This window comes from Eulemur rufifrons, chromosome 2, assembly GCF_041146395.1.
Source record: "Eulemur rufifrons isolate Redbay chromosome 2, OSU_ERuf_1, whole genome shotgun sequence".
In the NCBI taxonomy this organism is placed as follows: Eukaryota; Metazoa; Chordata; class Mammalia; order Primates; family Lemuridae; genus Eulemur; species Eulemur rufifrons.
In genome coordinates, this window is record NC_090984.1 from 31,114,698 (window position 1) to 31,128,466 (window position 13,769).

Sequence of the window (13,769 nt, forward strand, 5' to 3'; positions counted from 1 at the left end):
ATTTACTACTACTCCTCATAGATTCAGAAGACTTATTGGGTTCTTGTGAATTTAGTGTGGAGTCACAGAAAGAAAAGAAGAAGCCAAGCACAGTGGCTTATGACTGTAATCCCAGCACATTGGGATGCCGAGGCTGGAGGATTGCTTGAGGCCAGGAGTTTGAGGCCAGCCTGGGTAACATAGTGAGACCCTCATCTCTACAAAAAATAAAAAAATTTAGCCAGATGTGGTGGCATGTGCCTGTAGTCCTAGCTACTTGGGAGGCTGAGGCAGGAGGATCAAGTGAGCTCAGAAGTTTGAGGTTATAGTGAGCTATCATTGGGCCACTGTACCCACTGCATTCCAGCCTGGGTGACAGAGCAATACCCTGTCTCAAAAAAAAAAAAAACCAAAAATGAAACAATATAAACAAGAAAGGAAGGGAGAAATTTCTGGGTCTGTGTGCGATAGTAATAAATAAAGGTGAACTGCCAAGTAAATTCACGTTCTTTTCAGGATTCTGTTAGTTTGGTGTGGAGGCACAAGAAAAACAGTAGAAACTTCTTGATTTTCTGGGTGGATAGGAGGAGAGATCCTTTTACGGGTTGTGGATATCTTTAGTCCCCCTTCCTACATGCTGCTTTGGAGCTGTTTACAGAAAGAACAGGAATGAAGGGAAAGAGCACTCTGTTAGGTAGCCCCACATCTCATCAGATTTGTTCTTTTTGTGCGGTCGTCATTCTTATTTTACCAATAAACAAATTGAGGTATGGTCAGAGGTTACTGTTTCCCTGGTTTCTTAACCCATTGTTTTACCATTTGAACCCGTCTATAAGTTGGTATGTTTTCCCTACTCTTGAGCTTGTGAAACCATTCAAACTTTTTTTTTTTGACACAAGAGTCTTTCTCTGTCATCTGGGCTAGAGTACAGTGGCGATCATCATAGCTCTCTGCAACCTCAAACTCCTGGGCTCAAGCGATCCTCCTATTTCAGCCTCCTGAGTAGCTGGGACTACAGATGCATGCCACTAGGCCCTGCTAATTTTTCTGTTTTGTAGAGACGGGGTCTTGCTCTTGCTTAGGCTGGTCTCAAACTCCTGAGCTCAAGCAATCTTCCCGCCTTACCCTCACAGAATGCTAGGATTACAGGCGTGAGCTACTATGCCCAGCTTCCAACTTCCTTTTTATAAAGGAGGTGCATTGAAATATTACTCATTTATTATACTTGTTAGTGATTTCAGCCCAATTTCCTTCATTGACAGATTGCAATATTGGGATTGCATTGGTTTTGATCATAAAATATATTTCTGGGTGTTTTCTGACAGCCACAAACTGTGAGGTGTCTTTCTGTAGCTTTGAAATAAAAACTACAGCATGACAGACTTTTTTTGAGACAAAGTCTATCTCTAGAGTGCAATGGTGTCAGCTTAACTCATAGCAACATCAAACTCCTGGGCTCAAGTGATCCTCCTGCTTTAGCCTACCAAGTAGCTGAGACTATAGGCAAGTACCACCACACCCAGCTAACTTTTTCTAATTTTAGTCGCCTGGCTAATTTTTTCCATTTTTAGTAGAGATGGGGATCTTCCTCTTTCTTAGGTTGGTCTTGAACTCCTGAGCTCAATCAATCCTCCCACCTTGGCCAACCAGAGTGGTAGGATTACAGACATGAGCCACTTGCACCCGGCCTGCAGTGACTGTTTCTTAAGTTTGGCTGCCCATAGAAATTTACCAACATCCTGAAACATTACAGAAGAGAATGGCTGATGGGGTAGTGTTAAGTAGTGTATTTGCATGAATAACTTTTTAACCAAGGGTGGAAAAGGGAAGATAGCCAGTTTAAAATCATGGTGGTATTCATTTTATTGCATAAGTAATATGATGAAAATAATTAAAAAATTAAAGGAAAATGAAAATGTCACCATCCTAACATGCAGATCATTTTTGTTTTCCATTTTTCACTTTTGTCTGTTAGTATACCTAATTTTTATCATTTAGTAGTAATATCTGCTGGGTATGGTGGCTCATGCTTGTAATCCCAGTACTTTAGGAGGCTGTGGCTACAGGATCGCTTGAGGCCAGGAGTTTGAGGCCAGCCTGGCAACATAGTGAGACCCCCATCTCTACTAAAAAAATTTTTTTAAATTAGCTGAGTGTGGTGGCATGTGCCTATAGTCTTAGCTACTTGAGGGGCCAAGGTGGGAGGATCGATTGAGCCTAGGAGTTCAAGGTTGCAGTGATCTGGCCACTACATTCTAGCTTGTGTGACAGTGAGACCTTGTCTCAAAAATATTCATAAATATATTTGTATAGTCTGTAAAACCATATCTTAAAAATTAGGGATATTGGGAAAGTTTAGAGATATTGGAAATGGGTGGCAAAGACTAGAAAGTAGTACTTACAGTTACTTGGTAAAGGAAACTTCTTAGAGAGGAATTTTGAAGGGGTCAAGGAAGAGAAGAGTAAGGAAATGAAATGTACAAGTAGAGTGTAATTTCAGAACTGTTGGCATAACATCATCTTACATTTATTATAAGTTAAGAATAGGTATAATTTACTTTATTTCCTGTAATATGGGAAACTATACTTAAAAAAAGTCTTCTTACTATTAAACACCTTAATTTGTTGCAGCAGCGTACAACATCTAATCAGAATTCCACATACAGAGTAATGAACGAGAGAAGGATAAGAGATGCCGATTAACTTTAAACTTTAACACATTAACTGCCATGTGAGTTGTATTTAACTCACGTTAGTTTTGAGCCTGGGCCTCTTGAAACAAAACCTGGGCAAAACCCTGCAGTTGGTTCATGAAAATCTTGTTGATGTTCTTATTGTTATAATTAATATTGAGAAATTAATTCTAAAAATGTGGATTAAATGAATAGAAGTGAATTTCGTTTTTCATTAAATTTTTCACCAAATTAGAAAAGATCATCTTGTTTTCTAATTTTTTATTCTATTTTTGTAATAAATCACCATGGTCCCAAAGGAAAAAAAAATTTTTTTGTAATGTGGCAGTGAATGTGTTAATTAAATGTGCATTTAAAAATTTTTAGAGTAGGCCTTGAAAGTGTAAAAGTTGTAGTAGAAAGCAAATGGAATGGGAGAGGGGAGACTTCTAATGGAGAAAAAAGGAGTGAGAAATAAACAAAAGAGAAAGACAAAGATATGGTAGAAATAATGCTAAATATATAAGTGATCATAATGAATATAAATGGATTAAATGCTCTAGTTAAGAGACAAAGATTCTCAGACTGTATTTAAAACTGTAAGGCAACTCATATGTTTTTAGGGGATTAATATTCGGACAGAGGCAAGTTGAAAGTATAAGGATGGAAAATGACACACTTGGCAAAATATTAACCAAAAATTGGTATAATTAGTATAATAAAATAGAATGCAGGTTAGGGAGTATTACTATAAATAATTGTAGTGTTTCAGTGGGAATTGCTTTTTGCTGCTGGATAGAGTTGGAAATAACAGTGCATTAAAGACTTTTGTTGGCCGGGCGCGGTGGCTCACGCCTGTAATCCTAGCACTCTGGGAGGCCGAGGTGGGCGGATCGTTTGAGCTCAGGAGTTCGAGACCAGCCTGAGCAAGAGCGAGACCCCACCTCTACTAAAAATAGAAAGAAATTATATGGACAGCTAAAAATATATATAGAAAAAAAATTAGCCGGGCATGGTGGCGCATGCCTGTAGTCCCAGCTACTCGGGAGGCTGAGACAGGAGGATCGCTTGAGCTCAGGAGTTTGAGGTTGCTGTGAGCTAGGCTGATGCCACGGCACTCACTCTAGCCTGGGCAACAGAGTGAGACTCTGTCTCAAAAAAAAAAAAAAAAAAGACTTTTGTTTTTCTCTCTCATAAAAGAGCCTAGAAATTGTCAGTATAGCCCAGTGAAGGTAAAATTTCATGGAGGACTGCTTGAATTCATGTTGCACCATTCTCCTTAAAATAAATACTTTTGTTTTATTTTACTACTATATAGCTATAGGGGATGATTACGGGAAAAGTGTCCACTATCCATGTATTACAAAAATTGGAAGGACCCAAAGAGTCCTGTATTAAATCTCATATTAATCAAGTTCTCAGAAGTTATCCTGCTAACACACATTACAGAGCATTGGACTGTATGGTAATAAATTTCACTGTACAGTGCATGTTCATTTAGCAGCATCCTATTGACAAAAAGTTGAAATGTATTTATATATGAAAATGTACTCATATTTCCTAAAAGAATAAATTTACTTGTGATGAAGTCACAGTCAGCAATTTTTTTTTTTTTTTTTTAGACAGTCTGACTTTGTTAGAGCACCAGGCTAGAGTGCTATGGCATCAGCCTAGCTCACAACAACCTCAAACTCCTGGATTCAAGGGATCCTCTTGCCTCAGCCTTCCAAGTAGCTGGTACTACAGGTGCTTGCCACCACACCTTGCTAATTTTTTGTTTCTATTTTTAGTTGGCCAGCTAATTTTTTTTTTTTTTTAATTTTTAGTAGAGATGGGGGTCTCACTCTCCCTCAGGCTGTTCTTGAACTCCTGACCTCAAGCGATCCTCTTGCCTCGGACTCCCAGAGTGCTAGGATTACAGGCATGAGCCACCATGCTTGGCTAACAATGGATCTTCTTTTAAGAACCACTGAATAAATTGCATGGGGTTCTTTTGTAATCTCAGGCAACAAGAATATGCGGTCTTAGGACAACTATATGGTTACAAGTTTGAGTAGTCCGTATAACATTATTGTTAAGTCAGGGGGTTTTGAGTCATGCTGCTAAGTGTCTGGCTCTACTGCTTTCTAGTTTTGTGATGTTATGCCCTTTACTTGGTTTCCTCATCTGTGAAATGAGGATTTTTAGTAAAAATACTACTATCTCATAGGGTTATGGAAGGATTTAATGAATTAGTATATTTAAAGCACCTGAAGAGTTCCTAGGTCATAAAGGCCTAATATACTTTAGAAGTTATAGTTGTCATTGTTTTACAGTGTGACAGATGTCTTAAAGTGAACTATTTTTAGTTTTTCCTTATGTCCTGTGATGTATATGAAGAAAATAATAAATCTTCTGGGAAAATAATGGCTTTCTATTAAAAATACTAGAAGAAATCTGCTGGGTGCAGTGGCTCATGCCTGTAATTCCAGCTACTCAGGAGGCTGAGGTGGGAGGATCACTTGAACCTAGCAGTTCAAAGCTGCAATGAAGTGCCATTGCACTCCCACCTGGGTGACAGATGGGGTTTTGCTCTATCTCATAAAAAAAAAAAAAAAAAAAAAACAAAAAATAAAACACCAGGAAGGAATCTATTCCTTTTGCATTGCCACATAAGCTATAAAGTGAGGGAACAAGCAGATAATGGCCCTTTGAAGGAAAGAGGGGAGTAAATATAACTTTAAACATTTTCTGGGCATGATGGTTCGTGCCTGTAATCCCAGCACCTTGAAGGCTGAGGTGGGTGGATCACTTCAGGTCAGGAGTTCAAGACCAGCCTGGGCATCATAGGAAGAACCACCCCCACCCGCACCCCCGGTCTCTACAAAAACTCATAAAAAATAAATAAAAATAAAATAATAAAAATAATTAAGGATGAGTTATTACAAAACAACTTTAAACATTTTAGTCTGGGAGGTGAAATTGCTTATATTAAGTATGAAATGTCTGATTTCCTTAAGTTTTAGGTTATTAAGTATGGAATGTCCGATTTCCTTAAGTACTAAGTTTGACAGTTGCAATCTCTCACATTTCACTTTGACACTACTTGTTTTTTTGTTTTTTTCTTGTGAAGGTACATCCTTATTCTTTCAAACACATGTTTTGGCTTGTGATTTATCTTTCAACTTTTTTTTTTTTTTTCATTTTACACAACATGTTTATTTCCATTATAAATGTATTTACATCACTTTGGACCCAGCATGTCCTTAGGTTTTACCCACTCATTAAACTGCTCTGCTGTGAGAAAGCCAAGTTCAATAGCAGTTTCCTTTAAGGTTGATCCATTTTTGTGTGCTGTCTTAGCAATCTTTGCTGCTTTATCATACCCTATGTGAGGATTGAGAGCTGTCACCAACATTAGAGACTCATTCATTAGCTTGTTGATCCTTTCTGTGTTGGCCTGGATGCCCACCACGCAGTTTTCTGTGAAGGAAACTGAAACATCCCCTAGGAGCCTGGCTGACTGTAACACATTCTTAATCATCATTGGCTTGAAAACATTCAACTCGAAATGTCCATTGCTGCCTCCGACAGTCACAGCGACGTGATTCCCCATGACTTGGGCTGCAACCATGGTCACCGCTTCACACTGAGTGGGGTTCACCTTGCCTGGCATGATGCTGCTTCCTGGTTCATTTTCGGGCAAGATCAGTTCACCCAGACCCGACCGAGGACCGGAACCCAGAAAACGAATATCATTTGCGATCTTCATCAGACTGCAAGCGGTGGTGTTCATGGCTCCACTGAGCTCAACCAGAGCATCATGAGCAGCCAGAGCTTCAAATTTATTTGGAGCAGTGACAAAAGGCAAGCCTGTGAGTGTAGACACTTTTGCAGCAACCTTTTCTGCAAAGCCAATTCTAGTATTTAAACCGGTACCGACAGCGGTGCCTCCAGCTGCGAGCTCATAGATTCTTGGCATGGCAACTTTTATTCTCGCCATCGCATATGACATTTGTTGAACATAACCACCAAATTCCTGCCCAAGAGTAAGTGGTACAGCATCCTGAGTATGAGTACGCCCAATTTTGATGATGTGTGCAAACTCTTTGGATTTTGCATTGAGAGCATCATGTAGCTTCTGTAGTCCTGGTAACAGTACTTCATGAACTTCTACTGCGGCAGCAATGTGCATTGCTGTGGGGAAAGTATCATTTGAGCTCTGGCTTTTATTAACATGATCATTGGGATGCACAGGTTTCTTGCTACCAAGTTCACCTCCTAACATTTCAATTGCTCTATTGCTAATGACTTCATTTACATTCATATTTGTCTGGGTTCCTGATCCAGTCTGCCACACCACGAGAGGAAAATGATCATTTAATTTACCTTCAGCTACCTCATCTGCTGCCTTCATTATTGCATTAGCAATCTTTGGATCAAGACCATAATCCTGGTTTACTTCAGCAGCTGCTCGCTTCAAGATGCCAAAAGCTTTAATAACTGGAATTGGCATGCGTTCTGTCACACCTCCAATCTTAAAGTTCATTGTAGATCTCACAGTCTGGGCGCCATAATACTTATCATTTGGGACCTTGAGTTCACCAAATGTATCATATTCTGTCCGGAAAGAATTCTGACTTGCCATTCGAGCCGCGTTCGGGGGCCAGGATGGGGGGACGGCTACGCCACTCAAGCCCGGAGCTGAGGCTGAGGGTGGAGCCCGCAAGAGGTGACGCGAGCGCGCGAGGAGCCGGAGTGTTCGGTACATGGTGCTCAGGAAGCCTGGGTAGATTTCTGGGCCTCAACTTTTTTTTTAGAGCAATTTTGTGAAACCATGGATAAGTCAAAAATTCATGTTATTTTTTAATATGAGTTCCATCGTGGAACCATTGCAGCACAGACAGCTCGAAATATCAACAAAGTGTTTGGGAAGGATGTGCCTAATGAATGCACAGTACATTCAGTGGTTTGAGAAGTTCCATTTTGGTGATTTTGATCTTGGAAATAAGCCATGTGGGTGACTTGAGACCAAGGTAGATAATGATATAGTGGACGTCAATCCATCTCAACCTATGTGTGAATTAGCAGCAAGGTTTGACATTACTATTCCAAATTGGACCATTTGAAACAAATGGGCAAGGTAACCAAGCTGGATAGATGGGTACCACATGAATTAAACAATCATCAGAAGAGAAATCATCTTGAAACTTGCCTTTCTTTGCTGTCATGACATAAAGGCAAACCATTTCTACACCATATTGTTACGTGTGATAAAAAATGGATTTTTTCAGACAATTTCAGGCATTCAGCATGATAACTGGCTAAAGATGAAGTGCCAAAACATAGTCCAAAAGTGAATATTCATCAAAAAAAGCTAATGGTGTCTGTTTGGTGGTCTAGCGCTGATATTATCTACTATGGCTTCATGAAACTTGGTCAATTGATTACAGCAGATGTCTACTACAACCAATTGCAGGAAATGGTGAGGATGCTTGCAATGAAGCAGCTGAAATTGGTCCATAGAGACAGGCTAATCCTCTTGCACGACAACACTCGACCACATGTTGCACAAACAACGCTGCTCAAACTACAGCAGCTGGACTTGGAAACTCTCTGTCATCCACCATATCAACCAGACTTTGTACCAACTGACTATCACCTCTTCGAGGCTTTGGACTACTTCTTGCAAGGAAAAATATTCAGTTCTCAACAGGCTGTGGAAAATCATTTTGCATTGCCACTCACTCTCCAGGCTTCTTTGTTGCTGGCATAAATAAACTAATGTTAAGATGGCAAAACTGTGTTGATAGTTTAGGCACATACCTCAGTTAATTGTACTGCTTCTTGTTTGAGCTAAAATAAACTAAACTTTTGATTCGAAATTGGGCATTTCATATTTAATGACGTACTATGTTTTGAGTGTAGTCAGTGATGAATAAATAGTTCTTTGAGACTGGACAAAAGTTAAATAAAAATAGAATAGTACTTATATTCAATGGCATAGCAGATTTTCAACAGCAGCTCTTCAAGTTACCGATAAATATCACACAGTGGAATAGTGAAGACTCATTCATGACAAAAACATGAGGAACATAAAAGTGTAATGCATTTTACAGTGCTATGATTAAAGTGAGTTCTATCTTAAGCTTTGTAATAACTAACTGACTTTAAAAATTTGTTTTGTGTGTACCAAGTGAGAGTATTGTACCTGAATGGAAAAAGGCTTAGCTGTTGGGCACCTTTGGGAGAAAGAACCAAATTACTTTGTTGCTAATTCATGCATAAAACTAGGAAAGAGAAATGAATATGGGAAGATTCAAGTTATAATAAGATTTTATGCTCTATAGAAAAACGTTAAAGAATAAGAATTTCAGAAGGCAAGAGATAATTTACTACTTTTACTACTTAGGGTAATTTAGTTAAGAAAAAAGAATAAAAATGTAAAATGTTACATAAGATCTAATTAGACCCTACCAGGCACTCTAGTGAGATTTGTTACTGCCTTTTGTGGTTTATCAATAGCTTAATGGGAACTATAGAAAGAGAATTCAGGCTTTATGTCTAAAATCATAATGACTCCAACTCCCCCTCCTCCTTTGCCACCTCCACTGCCTGTCTTATTTGCTCAAGAAAAGTTTAACAATATGGTTGTTTCATAATTGGAAAACTTTACCAGTATTTGTGTTAGGTCTTTAGGCACTTTTAGCTGAAGTTTACATTGTCCATGGCCTTAATTTAGTGCAATATCAGAAGCAGCTATATTCACATCATCATGTAGCCCAGGGACTGTTAGTAATTTTATGTGATACAGCTTTTTGCCTTTAATTATAAAACTATTTCTTTGTCATATAAATGCTTCCATCATCTCAATGTGGAATAAGCATTTGTGTATATATTTATTTATTTAAGACCAAGTATTACTCTGTTGCCCTGGTCAGAATGCAGTGGCATCATCATAGCTCACTACAACCTCAAACTCCTAGGCTCAAGTGATCCTCCTCCCTCAGCCTCCCTAATTATGCTAGGACTACAGGCGCACACCACCCCACCTGGCTAATTTTTCTATTTTTTTGGAAGAGATGGGTTCTCGCTCTTGCTCAGGCTGATCTCGAAGTCCTGACCTTAAGTAATCCTCTCACCTTGGCCTCCCAAAGTGTTAGGATTACAGCAATGAGCCACTGTGCCCAGCTGAATGAGCTTTTATTTTGAATGCTGCTCATTTTCTTAGAATAATACATTAAATTGTTCTTTTTTGGATTTCAAATTGAGACATAAGGATTTTCCCTTGAGTAAGAAAATGAAATGAATTATATTTATCTGGTTAACAATACTAATCATACTATTCTGAACTTCTCTGTAGAAAGCATTATAATTATCTCACACTTTCAATTTCATATTAAGACTTATTGCTAGGGTGAATAAGGTCTTTTTTCTTGTTTTGTGAGTTCCTATCCTTGTTTTGGCAACATAGATTATGCTAAAGACATTTAAAAGCCATATTTCACTTTTAAGGTTTTTAGTCCAGAGGTTACAAATTGGTGGCTTGGACAGTGTTTAAAATTTTTTAAAACTGCCAACATACAAAAACTGGGAAATTTTATTAAAATTTCATTGTTTAGCAACTCTTGAAAAATTGGAGCTGGCAACATATTCTTAGGTGACAAAACTCAGCAGGAGCAGAGAGATAGCTCTGCTTTTTGCATAGGACACCCACTGTTCACTTTACCACTGTATACCTTCCCAGTAGTCATAACTTATTACATTCAATATCTTGCCCTCAGCATTGCAACCTTTGCATTAATGAGGTTGTCTCTTGACGTGTGCCTGTTTCAGTAGAATTATCTGGAGAATAAGAAAAAGCCCTGGTCTACTTAGGCTATCACTCATTTTTTTTTTTTTTAAGCCTTTCAGACAGGCATATTTTCCTTTTTAAAATGTTTTTACTTTTAAAATTTTATTATTTTTTAAATTTTATTTTGAGACGGTGTCTCGCTCTGTTTCCTGGGTTGGAGTACAGTGGCAAGATCAAAGCTCACTGTAACCTTGAACTCCTAGAATCAAGCGATCTTCCTACCTCAGCCTCTTGAGCAGCTGGGACTACAGATTTACACCACCATGCCCAGCTAATTTTTAAATTTTTTTATAGAGACAGGGATCCCTATGTTTTCCTTGCTGATCTCAAACTCCTAGCCTTAAGCAGTCCTCCTGCCTCAGCCTCCCAAAGTGCTGGGATTACAGATGTGAGCCACTATGCCTGGCCCTTGCTGTTACTTTTTGAGATGAGATCTCACTGTGTTGCACAAACTAGTCTCAAAGTCCTGGGCTTAAGCAATCCTCCTGCCTCAGCCTCCCGAGTAGCTGAGATTACAAGCATCACTGTTTTTTTTTTATGCTTTTATTTATGTAAGGGAAAGGTATTATTTTATGTCTGTTACATAAATACGGGGGATAAGCATTATAAATTCAACTAATTTTGAAACAAAGCATATAATAATTTAAAATCCACACAAGTATGACTTCTTTAAGGCAATCACCTCAAGAGATCGCTTATTCTAAAGGTGCTACTCAAAATATTTTTGAAAAAAAAAACGGTGATGTATTTCTTTTAAATAGTCTCAGGATGTTAGATTTTTATCCTTTGAGAGTAGATTTATTTTAGTAATAGTTGAAAGACATATGTACTTGACAAAAAAATATAATGTAATAAATTTCATGAAATAGCAAGAAGTCAACTCAAAGTCTAATGGGTGAGAGTGTGGATAAAACCAGGTTTTATCCAGCTTCATAGTAAATTTGAACCTGGATATATCTACATTTGTGCAAAGTAAATAGTTCTCCTGTAAAGATGATGTTATATTTTATGTATTTGTTTAAGACTAGTCAAGTGGAGTAGTGAGAAAGGATGATGTTATAAATACAAGTTAATACCCACCAGCTCTTCAACCTTACCCTTTCCCAAAAGATCATAGTATAATGAATTAATAAAAATAAAAATAATAGTAAAGCAAAAGTTACAAAGAAAACTTCATCAGAATGACGAAAGTCAGATAGTAGCCTTAATTTCATGTTCACAAATTTTGAGAAATATCTTCCAGGAACAATATTATTTGGACCAGATGGAAAAACAATCATTTGCAAAAAGACCATACACTGTTTTGTTAGTGCTATATGATGTTTAAAGCCCATACTAATATGTCACAGGGAGAAGAAAGTTAGGTATATGGTTCAGTTGTGTCTTAAGGCCACAATAGCAAGGCCATTAAAGAAACTATATATGATTTACTTGTAAAAATATTTATATATATTTTCCCACCTCTTTGATAAAATTTTTTAATATCATAATTGGCTCACTTCTCCATGAAGGAATTTCCCATCGAACTTGGCCAAGATTTCGAGGTGAAGGCATAAGGTAGGAAAAATGGGCAGCAATGTCATAAAATTCTTTTCTTAGCAATGTACTAGTTACTTAAAGCTCTAGTTCCCTGCCCATCCATGTCAGGTAGTGAAATGAATGAACCAACTAGAGAAGCTGATGAGATAAGTATTTACCAGGTAAACAAACTCAAGAGAAATCAATTGTACTAGTTGTGGGCTAAAGATAGGCCAAGTTTGAAATTTCCCAATTCAAAAATTGTTTTTAAAACAGAGATGAAATGTAATTCACATTAACACAAATAGAGAAACCATCTGATCATTTCAATGGATACAGAAAAAGTATATGATAGTATTCACTGACAATTCATAATAGTAAGGAAAAACCTTCACAATAGGAATAAAAAGGAACTTAATCTGATAAGGGCTGTTTATAAAAATTGTAGAGTAAACTTTCATAATAGTAGTGAAGTAATGAAAACTTTCTCCCTGAGATCAGGACGAAAAAGGAGGCTGGCTGGCCACACAATTATTGAATACTACACTGAAGGTCATGTTTGTGCAACAGTGATATAAGAATCTATGTGTACTCAGGAGTTCGAAGCCAGCGTGAACAAGAGTGAGACGCCATCTCTACTAAAAATAGAAATAAATTATATGGACAGCTAAAAATATATATAGAAAAAATTAGGGCCGGGCACGGTGGCTCACGCCTGTAATCCTGGCACTCTGGGAGGCCGAGGCGGGTGGATCGCTCGAGGTCTGGAGTTCGAGACCAGCCTGAGCAAGAGTGAGACCCCCCGTCTCTACTAAAAATAGAAAGAAATGATCCGGCCAACTAAAAATATATATAGAAAAAATTAGCTGGGCCTGGTGGCGCATGCCTGTAGTCCCGGCTACCTGGGAGGCTGAGGCAGTAGGATCGCTTAAGCCCAGGAGTTTGAGGTTGCTGTGAGTGAGGCTGATGCCATGGCACTCTAGCCCGGGCAACAGAGTGAGATTCTGTCTCAAAAAAAAAAAAAGAAAGAAAGAAAAAATTAGCCGGGCATGGTGGCGCATGCCTGTAGTCCCAGCTACTTGGGAGGCTGAGGCAGTTGGATTGCTTGAGCCCAGGAGTTTGAGGTTGTTGAGAGCTAGGCTGACACCATGGCACTCTAGCCCAGGCAACAGAGTGAGATTCTGTCTCAAAAAAAAAAAAAGAAAGAAAGAAAAAATTAGCCGGGCATGGTGGCGCATGCCTGTAGTCCCAGCTACTTGGGAGGCTGAGGCAGTTGGATTGCTTGAGCCCAGGAGTTTGAGGTTGTTGAGAGCTAGGCTGACACCATGGCACTCTAGCCCAGGCAACAGAGTGAGACTCTGTCTCAAAAAAAAAAAAAAAAAGAATCTATGTGTAAATAATGCTCAAAGAACATGATCAATAACAAAAATAAAAATTCTAAGGGAAGAAAAAGAAAAAGGTTGTAAGCTCCCTGAAAGCATTGATGGTAGCATTGAATTTCTCTCATTATCTCCTGATGCTGGACCCAGAATAGATGTTCAGTAAATGACTTGGGCGAAGAACATGGTTCATTTGTGCCAGAGCCTGAAGGAGCAGTAGTGTTTTTGGAAAAGGGCATAGCTGAATGCCCTGAAGAATCTTGCTTGTCCTGGGCAAGGGATGCTGTAATAATTGTACATGGTGAAGAAATTGCTTACCACACTGGAAATTTGAGAGGTTTTGCATACAGAGGCAGGTGTTCTTGTGCCTGAGTCTTAACTGGAGGA

The 13,769-nt window shown here is 38.6% G+C and overlaps 2 protein-coding genes across 3 annotated transcripts in view; one reads left to right on the plus strand and one right to left on the minus strand.

The window, feature by feature from the left end:
* The window catches only part of CSNK1G1 (casein kinase 1 gamma 1), a 151,150-nt gene that overhangs the window by 29,686 nt on the left and 107,695 nt on the right, over positions 1-13,769 (plus strand). The gene's annotated exons all lie outside the window — the stretch shown is intronic.
* On the minus strand, positions 5,832-7,407 carry LOC138375480 (fumarate hydratase, mitochondrial-like). Its single transcript, XM_069459084.1, has one exon. It carries the CDS (start codon positions 7,399-7,401, stop codon positions 5,875-5,877), a length of 1,527 nt encoding a protein of 508 aa, XP_069315185.1. The 5' UTR covers positions 7,402-7,407; the 3' UTR covers positions 5,832-5,874.

Bases quoted from the DNA above. Each gene is read 5' to 3' on its own strand.
- LOC138375480 (XM_069459084.1), bottom strand. From the start codon at position 7,401: ATGTACCGAACACTCCGGCTCCTCGCGCGCTCGCGTCACCTCTTGCGG.